The following is an 11,748-nucleotide window of genomic DNA, read 5'->3' as shown; positions in this document are numbered from 1 at the left end:
TTGAACGCAGCCCTTGTTACAGATCAAGTGGAACATTTCTAAATTGATTTGGGGGAATGTCAGATCAGGTGACCTCGATCAGGCGTTCACTGGCAAATTCAGTGTGATGATGATTTGTTGGTCTGACCCAAAGATTTGTATATACACTAGATTGCTGTTTACGGAACACCGTGTTTAAGCCACTGTGCCTAAGCCACTGTGCCTCCATCTTGGCATTCCCCCACCAGCGTAACAAATATTTTGGAAGCTATAGAAAGCCATTTCTTAATGTCTACATTAACAAACTCCCTCACGACGCCAGGACAGCGGAGTCAATCACCACCTTCCGGAGACACCTGAAACCCCACCTCTTTAAGGAATACCTAGGATAGGATAAAGTAATCCTTCTCACCCCCCTTAAAAGATTTAGATGCACTATTGTAAAGTGGCTGTTCCACTGGATGTCATAAGGTGAACGCACCAATTTGTAAGTCGCTCTGGATAAGAGCGTCTGCTAAATGACTTAAATGTAAATGTACATTCGTTTTTTGCCACATGTATTATATTACAGACACCTAAATGCATACATTTAAATTATATTATATGAGCTAAACATAAAAATTAAAACAATTATTTAAAAAATTACATTACTAATGTTACTGTCCCCACTACAACAACAAAAAAAATGTAATAGACTGGTTAGCTGACAACATCACGAAAACGATGCACACGCTTCAGTGGGGCAGAAGTTCATGTGTTGTTGTGATTCGGGATGGCCAGATAGCAAGCGGTAATGACAAGAAGCTGCCATGTGGGGAATCATAGTTTTTTAATTAGTTTTATTAAACATGTATTTAACTAGGAAAGTCAGTTAAGAACAAATTCTTATTTACAATGACAGCCTACCCTGGGCCAGTTGTGATACAGCCTGGAATCGAACCAGGTACTGTAGTGATGCCTCGAGCACTGAGATGCAGTGCTTTAGACTCCTGCACCACTCGGCTCGTTTCAGCTATATTTATCTTATTTTTGATATGTCTTGTTTTGAAGTGTTTTGACTGATGTCATGTCTATGCTAGTAGGACTCAAATACGCTAGCTAGCTAACCAACAACTGTAATGATATTTGAGAGACAACAAGTGCTCATTGTGCACATTTATGTTTTCAATAAACATTGGTGACAAAATATAGTTACATGTTGGAAAAATCTAAGCCAAACCAGTTCATTTTGCCCCATAGATTGCGCATCGGTTTTGTTGCTTCTATTGAAAAGCTATAGAATGTCATTCATTCCTATGGAGGATTGAGCCTACTGGGGAGTGCCAATATGGCCGACTGGTGGCTTCAAAGCATAGACTGTAAAAAAGAAAAACCTTTCAATAGCCAATAAATAGCATCATCAATCCAGGGTTAATATACATGATTGGTCTGACCACACTCCTGTCAATTCACCTCCTTGATGTTATCAAACGAGTTTGTTTTGGTTGATAATGTTTTAACTCAATTTAATTTCCATCATGCTGCATATAGCACACCCGAGTTCAACTCAGCACAGGCGAGGCAGATTCCGAAGATCGTCGGAAAAGGCCGAATGCATGGCATTGTGGGAAAAGGGAGCCTGTCGCCATCTTGCTTTAGCGCCGCAGATTATCAGGGCAGAATAATAACCACGTTCGAATGAAACATTTTGAGACATACGAATGGTTTAGCAATACAGTTTGAGCAAATATTGCAGGTAGTGAGGTGTAAGAGTATCACCGTGCTATTTCCAACGATAGAACTAGCTAACTGGGAACGTTCGACTTGAGGAGGTAACGTTAGCCATGGGTCGCTCGAGGAGTCGCAGTTCGTCCCGTTCCAAACACTCCAAAAGCAGCAAGCACAGCAAAAAACGGAGCCGGTCGCGTTCAAGGGACAAGGAGAGGTCCAAGAAGCGATCCAAGTCCCGTGAAGCGAAGAGGAACCGGCGCAGAGAGTCGCGTTCTCGTTCCCGGTCAGCCACAGTCTCGACCCGCAGGGAAAGGGAGAGAGCGGTCACACCGCCGGAGAGAATCGACATATTCGGCAGGACGTTGAGCAAGAGAAGCGCCTTGGACGAAAAACAGAGAAAAGAGGAGGAGGAGAAGAAGGTTGAGATGGAAAGACAGAGGAAGATGTGAGTCGTAACTGAATATTCTATACAATATGAAAGACATGCTAACTAGCTTGCTACATTCGCTAGTTAGCTACAATGCTAATAGACCCGTCCATACACTCAGGCATAGGCGTTAGTTAGCAAGCTAGTAAACTGGCTAGCTAACGTTAGCTACTTGTCTTGGGAGAGGAGGCCCAAATCAGCTATGCAAGCCTACAACACTAACGTTAGTACCTGCACCATTAGCCAACCAGCTAACTAATTAAGGCACTTGGCTGCAAATCACATGTTTCTTTAGTCTAATAATGGGTTGTATACATTTCAAATCCTTTTATCATGCATCGAATAACTAACTATACATTTGTATATTTGTGCGTAAGTGGCAATCTGAATGGCCACATTGTATATCATGTTTCATGCATCACAATTCAACGATATCAACGATCTAAGGATGACGTGACACAGAGATTTCTCTGGCTAGCTTACGTGTCCTCAAAAAGGTTGTCAACAATATTAATCCTGCCTGCAAGCTGTGCCTTATGTGACATTTATTTCCAAATTGAGTTAATACATTTTAATGTCATTAATTACAATTTAGGCCTAATCACTGGTTAAATGAAACAGTTGAAAGGGGAGGGAGGGGCGTCAACTACAGTAAGTTGCTCACCTGTCAAATGAGAAATTTCAGGTATGCCCCTCTTGCTCTCAACCACTGAAGTCCAACCACGACTTTCATCTGGCCCCTGCAACACTAAGATTGACTGTCAGTTAAAAGTAGCATTCTGAGTGAGTGACTTATGATAAGTTACAGTTCAGTCATGAAATGTAATGATGAACAATCAGACAACTTCATCTGTTATATTTGTTTCTCAACAAAATTCCTTCACTTGTCTTGCTGCATTATCCAGGTGTCACACAATTTTAAGTGCAATTTGGGGGGAAACTACTTTTGTAGTAGGTGTGTGTACATATTTTCTGCTATAGCAAGCACCTCACATAATGCCCACGCCTTGTCTGTTTGTAGGCAGGTGATATTGGTCTGACAGAGAAATAAAGACTGGGGGAAGCAGCTGTTGTGCACCTTTTGGCCAGTGGCTGATACCTGATACTTACAACACAGTAGTCATCTAGTCTGCCGTGTGTCCTTTTACTGGCTAACCACAGGGCTACTTAACCAGCCACACAATGTCCAATAAAGACATGGATACCAGATAAACAAGGACCCTGGTTTTAGGTTTCCTGGTTGTTATGTTTGACTAAACCAAATTAAATCGGAAAGGGGGACCGCGTTTTCAGTTGTGCCTGAAGCAATGTGACAACGATCACGTCCTTTTGATTGGGCAGCTGAAATGGTTTAAATCCGTGCCTTGTGTTTATGTGCACAAACCAACTTCCCTCGAGCATGCCTTTTGGACTGACCCACACCTAGCTTTTACCCCCCCAGTCTTCTGCTACTCTGGACAGGTGTTGTCTTGTCACATCAGGACTCTCTTATCTCCTGTTGTCCAGGGTGTCTGTCTAGTCAATGGGGTAAATCTGTTTCCCCATGCACATTTAGTACATATTCCATAGTGCCATGTGCTGCAATTCAATCCCAAATCAATGAAACACTAAGTTAAACCTATATATATATGTAGATGTATACTTCGGGGAAAAAATGTTTTTTATGTAAGTAGTTTTATAAACCTGGTAAGCTTACAAATGCACAATTCCCAGAGGTTGTTTCTGTAGAAATCTGGCTTTTGGGGTACATTGATTCAACGGTAACTGAATATTCATTGATCGTGTCATGTCACTTTTGCTACCATGTCAGCAACCCTCCCCTCTTTCTCTCCCCACCCATGCCGTGCAGCCGTCAGGTGGAGATAGAGGAGAAGCTGATCGAGGAGGAGACGGCGCGTCGCGTGGAGGAGCTGGTGGCCAAGCGGGTGGAGGAGGAGCTGGAGAAACGTAGGGACGAGATCGAGCGGGAGGTGCTGCGGCGTGTGGAGGAGGCCAAGCGCATCATGGAGCGCCAGCTGTTGGAGGAGCTGGAGAGACAGAGGCATGCCGAGCTGCAGGCCCAGAAGGCCAGAGAGGTAACGCTCGGTCGTTGGGAACGCAGTCGTCCCCCCGTCCACCCCTTCCCACTTTTCTGGAAAGTGGGGTCCCCCCTTCCCCCGACATGGCCATGGCACAAGTTTCACTTCTACATGGAGGGTGTGGGGGTATTGCAGTGCTGTCATGGCTGAGGGTCAGTACAGGATAGGTGGGATGGGTGATAGAGTTCTGTGAGCTTCAGAAGTTGTAGATTGAGCGATTTTAAAAGGGCAAGAGCCCAGGTTTCCACTCAGGAGAAATGGACAATATTTGGCAGTTGACAGTCAAAGTAAGACTGGGGGATTCAGGTGAAACTTTTGCCATGGCAGACATGAGAATTTACAGACTTCATCCCTTTATTCAATCTCATACATCTCCCTCCTTCCCCATTCATACATTCCTATTCAGAATTATTCATAACTTTTATTTTCATTATTGTAAATGTCTTCTTTTTACATCTCTAATAAAGAGCTCTCTTCAAATTGACATTCCATTCAGTCACTTTCTCTGTTTGTGTCCAATATTCAGTGCACATTTTTATTCCCCCAGGTAGGCAGCGAGCACAGGTTTGCCCAACCACAAACAAATAGGGATGAGAAGCTTTGGCTTATTAGTGACAAATCAGTCCCCTTTAGCCCAATTAGCTTTTTTCTATTTCTTGTTCTAGTGGCTAGTGTGGACTGTAGTCTTCTTGAGGCCCTTCACTTTGCTGAGTAGACTAGACGCTGGGCCGCCTTCTCTCTCCAGGCTTCATTAATGAGGGCCATGGTTTGTACAGTCATAATGTTATGTGAATGAGAAGAGCAGCCAATGTCCAGCGACCCTGACTCAAACAGGAATCGGCCAGTGGCTCGGTACTAATCGGGTGAGAAATGTGGCCCCAGTGCGCCTCGCTGAGCTCTCCCTCCCCATCACTCCTATTCAGATCCCCCCCCCCCCCCCTCACACACACACATCCTAGACGTACATTTTGGGAAGGGAGGGTAATAGTTACTTTGACACTAGGAAGGCCGCTTTCTGTTTTGAGTGAATTTTGTTTTAATAGGCTACAATTACATACACAGTTTAGTTTATTGTGTCCTATAAAGTTGATATTATCCTCCCCGCTCTTAATAATCCTTGTTTTGAAAAGCTCCCATTAGAAGGCATCCGCTCTGGAATACATAACAATGACGGACCTCCATTTCCAGTTTCCTGTTTGCAAGGTCAACAATCTCTGGTCTATCCCTGTCTGTTAACCCTCTTTCTTTATTTAATATTCCTTTTTTTGTGTTGAAACTAACTTGTTTTTAAAGAAAAACAACAACAAATGTACTCTTTGACGTCCTCATGACTTGCTTCTCCTTAGGGGTGTTTTTTTTTTCTTTTTTTTTCATGATTTTGATTTTGGACACATTGTGTTAACACCACCTTCTTTAACACCTTTTGACCTGAACTGGCCTGCAGACAGCTCCCAGCTCACTCACGTACTGTACTGTGTTCAGCCCTACTCCTCCGCACAGTACTGCTCCACTGTACACCACTGTACTCTGCTGCTGCATTATGTTGTCTCGATGTGAGCTGAGAGCGAGAGCGGCTTTAAAGAGTCACTGCGAGCTGGGCGGCAGGCTAGCAGTACAGAGATCAGTTTTAAAGAGGAAGGCCACAGGCGGGCCGGGCGCGTATGGCAGCCCCCCTCCCCAGGAGCGCTTCTGTCTCTGCAGGGGACACAGTCTGGACGAGACAGTAAATATTCAACCGTTTAATGACGAATGCTTTCACCAGTTGTGTAGGTACACAGGCAAGGAAAATGCGTAGGTATACGTACATTGGTGAGCCAAAACTATTCACTCCTTTTTTGTATCCTTTTTCTCTTTATTATTGATGATGATGATGATAAGAGGCAAATAGATTTTTTAGAATGTTTGTCTTTTTATATCTGTTTCTGTCTATGAGTGTGCCGATTGGGTTTCCCTTTTAATGTCTTAATGATCAAGTGAAGGCTAAAGGTGTGATTGAGGGATTCCTATGTGGGAGGGTATTGTCACGAATAGCGGGAGAGAGAAAAAAAGGGGTGTTATTTTTCCCTTTTGACAAATTTTGTTCTCCTGTGTTCTAAAAGCATTGCCGGTTGATTGCGAGAAAGAATGGGAAAGAGTGGTTATGATGTGCGAGGGAGAGCCTGAGCAGACTCCTTTTGTGGTAGGATGAAGACAAGTGAGTGTGCCAATGTGTGCGTGTCTGTTGAGAGGTGATGTGGGAGTGTGTGTCTGTGCAGGGATGCTGTGCGGCCGTAGCCTGTGTGCGCGCTAACATGGCATCGTGTCACCCCTTTAGGAGGAAGAAACATCCAAACGGGAGGAGCTGGAGAAAATCTTGGAGGAGAATAACCGCAAGATTGCCGATGCTCAGGCCAAGCTGGTACGCCCGCTTCTACTCGCCTCTGCTTCTCCTCTCTTTTCTGTACAAAGAGAGAAATATATTTAGCTACTTTCCCAAACCCCAAAATGCAAACGGGGCAATTCCATGATGAAATGTGGTTGTGCTGATATTGAAATACGTGGTCATTGTAGATTTCATGCGAAAGTGGTATTGGCATTTTTGTTAGGAAATTGAGGTTATTGACAGATTTCCAGGGAAACTCAAGTACAACGTAGTATTGCATTCTGGCATAGGTTTTACATTGATGGTTATCAGTAGCCGTTAACAATGATTGTTTTTCCCTTGCCTGTTTATATTCTGTCTGGCACTTAACTCGTTTGTAAGATTTATTTATTTGATTTGGACACGACATGGACACGCCAAGATTGTAGTAAACAAGGCAGAAAGCAAAACAAACAGATTATATTTAATATCTCAAGGCTAATATCAAACAGTTTATCAAAAGTAACAGCAAACAGTTTGTAGCATTTTGGCACTGCGGGATCTCTATCCTGAACTGACCCGTTGTTCTCTGTGTGTGTGTCTCCCCACCAGGCCGAGGAGCAGTTGCGTATCGTAGAGGAGCAGAGAAAGATTCACGAGGAGAGGATGAAGCTGGATCAGGATCGCCAGCGGCAGCAGAAGGAGGAGCAGAAAATGATCCTGGGCAAGGGAAAGTCCCGGCCCAAGCTCTCCTTCTCCCTCAAGGCCACCGAATGAGCCTCTCATCCCTCCTCTTGCACTCCTCCACCCCCCCCCACCCCCCCCAGTGCTCACCTTCTCCTCCTCTCTGGAACGCTCGCTGTATGTTTTTAAGTGTGGAAAGCTGAACGAAGGGCTGCCGGAAGAGCCATGGCTCCTTTCCTGTCACGCACCTCCCTGCTTTACAGACCTTTCCCAACCAAGCCTTGGAGGGACGGATGCCCGCACACCGTCTAACACCTGTCTCGCCCCCTGACCCCCCCCTCCTTCTCCTCGGCCTCTCTCAACCCCCCCCCCCAGTGACTATTGTTTGTTCTTTTGGGGGGTATTTCCATTTTTAAGGATCTGAACTGTCGTGTAGAAAGCTGTCACTACTTGGTTCTGCCCTTACTTAGGTCTTACTTTGAACAGTAAGCAAGCTAGGACAGAAACGCATAAGTTGTGTGTGTCCAGTTAAGGCTCATTAAAACTTTGTGGGTGGTTTGGGAGTTGGCCTGGGTTTTCCTGTGCCGTGTGTGTCTAACGTAGAAAGCTGACAAGGCAGGGGTAACATATGCAGTAAAGCACACAGTCACCTCCACTTTAGCTGACAGGATTGTCTTCCATCTCCCTTCACCTCACATCTGCTCTGATGATTGATCCTCGTGTTTTTACCAAGTTTCTACAATGTTTTGCTCCTCTATAGTTTAGCGGCAAATAGAAAAACCAAGCATGTGATCAAAGACGCTCTGCTGCACAGGTGAACCCAGGCCAATTCCCAAACTGCCCATAGAGTGGCTCCGGGGCGCGTTGCAGGATTGGAACAGGATATGATGCGTCTCATCCATGGTCAGGAGGGGGGGGGGGGGGCAGACATTTCCTGTATGATGTAATATTAGAATTGCTGTGATTTGGTGTCCTACTCCTGTAAAATAGAAATGAATCCACACAACGAAAGACAAGCGCGACAGGGATTTATAATCTTGCATCATTTTACTGAACTCTTAACTGTTCAATCGCCGAGTGAATTGTGCTCTCAAGTCAAGTAGACGGTGGAAGCAGTGCACCTCTGTTCCTTAGTTTTGGTGTAGTATATTAACCTCGCCCTTAAAGGGTCCCCTTAAAATGACTATTGGTTCGTAAAGGATGTCCAAGTCCAGGTAAGATTCACTAGCTACATGTTGAGATCTAACCAGGTGGATGTGCATGTTTGGGTGTGTGTGTGTGTGTGTGTGTGTGTGTGTGTGTCAGTATGTCTGACTGGCTGATCTCTGGTAGGTTTAAGGGGCTTCTTGAGTAAGTGAAACTTGTCTTGTGGTAATTTTCCTGATTGTGTTAATGGAAACTGAACAATACACCAATAAAACCATTGAATGCGTACAACTGTCTCAGATTGTGGTTTTTAGTCAATGGTCATTTCCTCATGTCAATTGCTGCATTTACATAGGCAGCCCAATTATTAGCTAAATATCTGATTGGTAAGAAGATACAGCCAATGTATCACTTTTTGTCATCGGATAGGATTTCCTTACTGGATCTCCACACATTTCAGGGGAGTTCACCTTTCAGCTGGATTACAGTTTGTAACCCCTTTTAGAGATGTTATATTTACTTGGCAAATAATAACATATTGTTAATTAGAATTAATGGCGTAGATATTTTGGAGAGACGATTTGCAGTTTGCACTGCATTTTTTAAACAAATTAGTTTGTATTTGGACAATTAGTTGGGGTCTGTAGTGATGTAAATTGAGGTTCATGATTGGCTGGTTTAATTGAACGTCTCTGCGACGTCTCAATTCTTCTGCGGTCCCATGGTAAGTACTGTTCCTCACACCTTTGAATGCATGCGTAATTTGCGCGTGGCTTGGAAATTCTTTTATCTAGTCCCTTTCAATGGCAAGGCTGTCCGGTCAAAATGCATAGAGTAATGAAAGTATTGGCAACATCTTGAAGTTGTCAGCAAGTTATTACACAATATAATAGCAAAATCAGTTATCCGTCAGTGACTCTACGTTCTCTGTGGGTCCTATTTATCAATGTCAAGTCAACAATGTGCTTGTAATTACTCAGCGACGTCTTTGGAAGACTGAACCTGACGCGAGTCACTGAACTTCCAGGTGCATCATAGGACCTCGTGCCCAAAGATTCAACTGACATATTTGACATGACAAACCTTGGACGTGAGAGCGACCGTCCATGCGTGAGTAACCACCTTTATACCCTCGCTCGAACCTCGACTATATAGCCATCCAGGGTAAAAAATAAAATAAAAAGTGACAGTGATGTTCTCTCTCGCACACGCACACAGAAACTAAGTGCCAAGACAAATATGACACCATTGTAACACAACTGAAAGAGCCCATCAGCTCTGAAACGATGCATTTAGGTCCGGCAAAACTTTGGAAAATAGAGTAGGCTATAGGCCACTTTTCACTGGCAAGTGTACTTTCATCGACATGGTGCATAGGGGGTTCAGCAGGACTCCGTTTGATCACGATAAAGGCTCAGGACCCCCATGGACCTGAGATGTTCTCCGTTTTAAGTTGGTAACACTAAGGAGCAACTGAATAAACAAAAGTACGGCCCATGAGAACTCAGTCCCGCTGGTTAAGAGTGAGATGAGAAAGTCAAATGAGAAAATATGGAAAGTTTAGCCACATCAAGTCTATTCTTTTTTTGTTTGTTTAATAAGTAGGCTATGTAAAGATAAAAGCAACACAGACACTTTTTAATTGCTTTTCTATTTTCTGCCCAACTATTTTTGCCCAAAAAGTTTTCAGCAATTTACAGACACTCTCAGTGATAGCCTCATATTAAATTAATTTTAATCCACTATATATAGTTTTTATATAAGATAGAGATTTGACCATTTCACACACTTATTTCTATCAATGTTAGTGCTCTTTTAACAACGCAATGCTTTAGGCCTATTGTTTTGACAGACTTTTCATAGCCTAGTACTGCAATTCAAGACGAATTACAGATGGAAAGTTTGAACTTTTTCAAAGGTCTACATGCTCCTGATTAGAGACTTATTCTAGCTAAACTGTACATGATGATAATCACAATATAATTATTGAAATACTTTATTGGGCTGTCTGGTGTTTAATTTAAAGCTTTTTGATATTGTAAGGAGGCATAAATGTATAATTATTATTAGGCCTATATATATTAAGGCCTTTCACCTGAGGCCTATTTCACAATGGACATATTCAATGATTATATGCTTCACAAAACGCTCAAATTCCTCTTACAAATGATTAGTTTTTCATCGAAGCTGAATGTGCTATAAAAGTGTAAGACCGTATTCAGAGGCTTAGCCCAATGTGTTGAAGAGAGGTTGTGTGTATTTCCCGATCCCTTTCTAGACTTGCTGACTGAAAAGAGCAGAGCAGTCATTACCGATCATTCGCGGCTTATTTTAGCAAGGTAAGAGGGTATTTTTAAGACAGAGGAACTCACCGCTTCCTCTCTTCTCTCGGAAGGCAGGATATTATCTGGACTCATGACACTATTTCAGGACCCTCTTCCTACGGTGTATTCAGGGAAGGTAAAATGGCTAAACGTCTATATAGGCTGCACTTTTTTGTATTTGATCCTTTTTACAAGTAACGTTAGGCCCATAAAATGGAGAAACAGGGAACTTATTTCAGTGTTACATTAGCACTATATTGCAGGCATCCGTTTCTTTATAACATTAACGTGTGTATCTCGACCTTTTGTTTTTCCTCCTTAACCGTTCATTCATCTTTCATTTGAAAATCTATCTAATGCTCTTAATCTTCGCCAATATGCATCAACTCGACGGCGGGCATTCTAGCGGTTTAAAGATTGTCACAGTCACAGTCCGCGGTGTGTTGATTCCAGTCAAGAGAATCGGAACCCGGCCGCCGCATTCCACTCTGACCCCCAATTATCTATCTCGTGTGACTTTCCCCCCGTTGATTATCAGCTAAACAAACAGTGCAATAAGCAATTGTAGCCTTAAATACACCACTGATTAAATGAAGCTGTTCAAAAGTGTCAAATTCACACGTTTGGACTGATACACGCAACGACTCATCAAATCACCGTCCATTAAACTAAATTACAGGCTACCTTGAGCTGTCTCAATTTACCGGGTTAGTCTACAAAAGTTAATTATAGGTTACAGTTGGTGAATCTCGTAAAAAAATACATTTGTTCTATAGGCCTATTATCTAGAAATCACATTGTTGTAGACTGTTGTTGATAAGCTTGTAATAACATAATAATAATGATTATTATAATAGACTAATTCAAATAATTCAAATAAAATAATGAATTGTAGTCGGAAATAAATCAAACACTGAAACCATAAGACAAAGATTTGTGTTTTATAATAGCCAGCATTGTTGATGATAAATTACATAATTATCGATTACTACTGATTTAGAATCACTCTTCAAATAAGTTATTGGTAAATGTTAATCATACATTTGCATAAAAGCATAA

The 11,748-nt window shown here is 42.7% G+C and overlaps 1 protein-coding gene across 2 annotated transcripts; it reads left to right on the top strand.

Annotated features, from left to right (window-relative positions):
* Positions 1–1,570: 1,570 nt before the first annotated feature.
* On the top strand, positions 1,571–8,656 carry arglu1a (arginine and glutamate rich 1a). 2 transcript variants are annotated; one of them, XM_029627293.2, is made up of 4 exons: positions 1,571–2,134; positions 3,927–4,191; positions 6,509–6,592; positions 7,148–8,656. In XM_029627293.2, exons 1-4 carry the CDS (start codon positions 1,803–1,805, stop codon positions 7,310–7,312), a joined length of 846 nt encoding a protein of 281 aa, XP_029483153.1. In that variant the 5' UTR covers positions 1,571–1,802; the 3' UTR covers positions 7,313–8,656. The 2 variants fall into 2 exon arrangements, with proteins under 2 accessions (XP_029483153.1, XP_029483236.1); XM_029627376.2 differs by having other exon boundaries at positions 1,572–2,134; positions 3,966–4,191.
* The last annotated feature ends 3,092 nt before the right edge of the window (positions 8,657–11,748 follow it).

This window comes from Oncorhynchus nerka, linkage group LG1 (assembly GCF_034236695.1).
Source record: "Oncorhynchus nerka isolate Pitt River linkage group LG1, Oner_Uvic_2.0, whole genome shotgun sequence".
NCBI lineage: Eukaryota > Metazoa > Chordata > Actinopteri > Salmoniformes > Salmonidae > Oncorhynchus > Oncorhynchus nerka.
The sequence above is the reverse complement of the archived record's forward strand: the minus strand, read 5'-3'. Positions and strand labels throughout refer to the sequence as shown.